Source organism: Priapulus caudatus, unplaced genomic scaffold, assembly GCF_000485595.1.
Source record: "Priapulus caudatus unplaced genomic scaffold, Priapulus_caudatus-5.0.1 Scaffold197, whole genome shotgun sequence".
Classification (NCBI taxonomy): Eukaryota; Metazoa; Priapulida; class Priapulimorpha; order Priapulimorphida; family Priapulidae; genus Priapulus; species Priapulus caudatus.
In genome coordinates this window covers 495,052-496,546 of record NW_014577258.1, presented here as the reverse complement: position 1 = coordinate 496,546, position 1,495 = coordinate 495,052, and the positions used below count along the sequence as shown (strand labels likewise).

Below are 1,495 nucleotides of genomic sequence, written 5' to 3'. Positions count from 1 at the left end.
TATATATAGCATTTCGTCCCCGCTGTCTAGGTATGTATAGTAGTAAATCGGGGGTTTCTTACCTTGAAGTCGTTCGGAACATCTTGCTGGTTGAGTGGGTAGAGGCGCACAAACTTGAAACTCTCAACAAGGGCATACAGTGGTTTATTCATCTGTGCAGCGCATATCGCTAGTGTGTAGGTACCTATCTGCGTGATGACATATGCAATTTAGTTTCCGTGTATAATACAAAGCATTTCGAGGTTTCATTGTTAAATGAATATCCAATCACACCCGACACGATTATTTCCTACATTTGTGCTCAAACCTATCACTCTTTACAGTTATATGGCGATGCTTTCAAGCATTTATAAATGCAGTTGTAAGTCGTAGAGAATCAGGTTATCAAGCGTTCAATACTTATATTCGTTTTGCAACAGTTGTGTGCAGTAAACACATAAATACCATTTAATATTAAAATCATAAAATGAAATACGTATAACAACAGGATACGTTAACTATTATACCTGATTTATAATACCTCCACTTTCTACAACTCCTTCTGCGCCGACTAATACAAAGTCCACCTTCTCCATGATATATCTGCAACGTCAACAGGTCTAACTTTACACAGAATAACGAAATTAAGGAAAAATGCAAAATTATGCCAAAATCCTTATATGTTGCTACAGATAATGGGTTTCACTATAGCTAACCACTAGTAATGAAAACCTGATTTATCCCATGCAAATGATTTCAACAACACAGCTCTTTAGCAGGAGATGCATAATGTTAGCATTTAGGAAATAATTAGCCACCATTACAACATACAATTAACTGGAATTGTAAAATGCCACAATTCACATTTCATGATGAATAATACTGCTAATCAGTTTCTTAGGTAGTAACTTGACAGTGCCACGTTAATAAAGTTAACAAAGCTTTACCTGTGACAGACCTTACTAAAAAAGCCCATGCCCCATAAAATTTCCGCAATTACATTATATCCCACACGAGGTTGACCATGATGCAAGTATAATTAAGCACAAACGCACCCAACTGCGCTGTCCAGTATGAGAGTGCAGGGTATGTTAGCTTCGTCCAGTCGTTTCTTCATCGCTTCGCCGCTGCGATCGGGTAACGACTGTGTGATGTAAACCTGGAAGCGCTTGTTATGCCTCGCCGCCTCCTCTAGCGTGTTCAGCACCACGCCAGACTTGGAGTGCAGAAGAATCGTCTGCAACGTACACAAATGTCGCGTGACATCATCGTGTGTACACCTGCTACAATGTACACAAATTTCGCGTGATGTCATCATGTGTACGTCAGCTGCAACATACACGAATAACACGTGATGTCATCGTGTGTACACCAGCTGCAACGTACACGAATAACACGTGATGTCATCGTATGTACACCAGCTGCAACGTACACGAATAACACGTGATGTCATCGTATGTACACCAGCTGCAACGTACACGAATAACACGTGATGTCATCGTATGGACACCAGCTG

General features: G+C 40.4%; 1 protein-coding gene across 1 annotated transcript in view; it reads right to left on the bottom strand.

Annotated features, from left to right (window-relative positions):
• The window catches only part of LOC106807152 (translation initiation factor eIF-2B subunit alpha-like), a gene marked incomplete at its 5' end in the record, with an annotated part of 9,208 nt that extends 7,992 nt beyond the window's left edge, over positions 1-1,216 (bottom strand). Inside the window, 3 exon segments of the mRNA XM_014809419.1 lie at positions 63-188; positions 507-582; positions 1,035-1,216. Of these exon segments, the coding sequence (XP_014664905.1) occupies positions 63-188; positions 507-582; positions 1,035-1,216 (384 nt within the window).
• Positions 1,217-1,495: the final 279 nt, after the last annotated feature.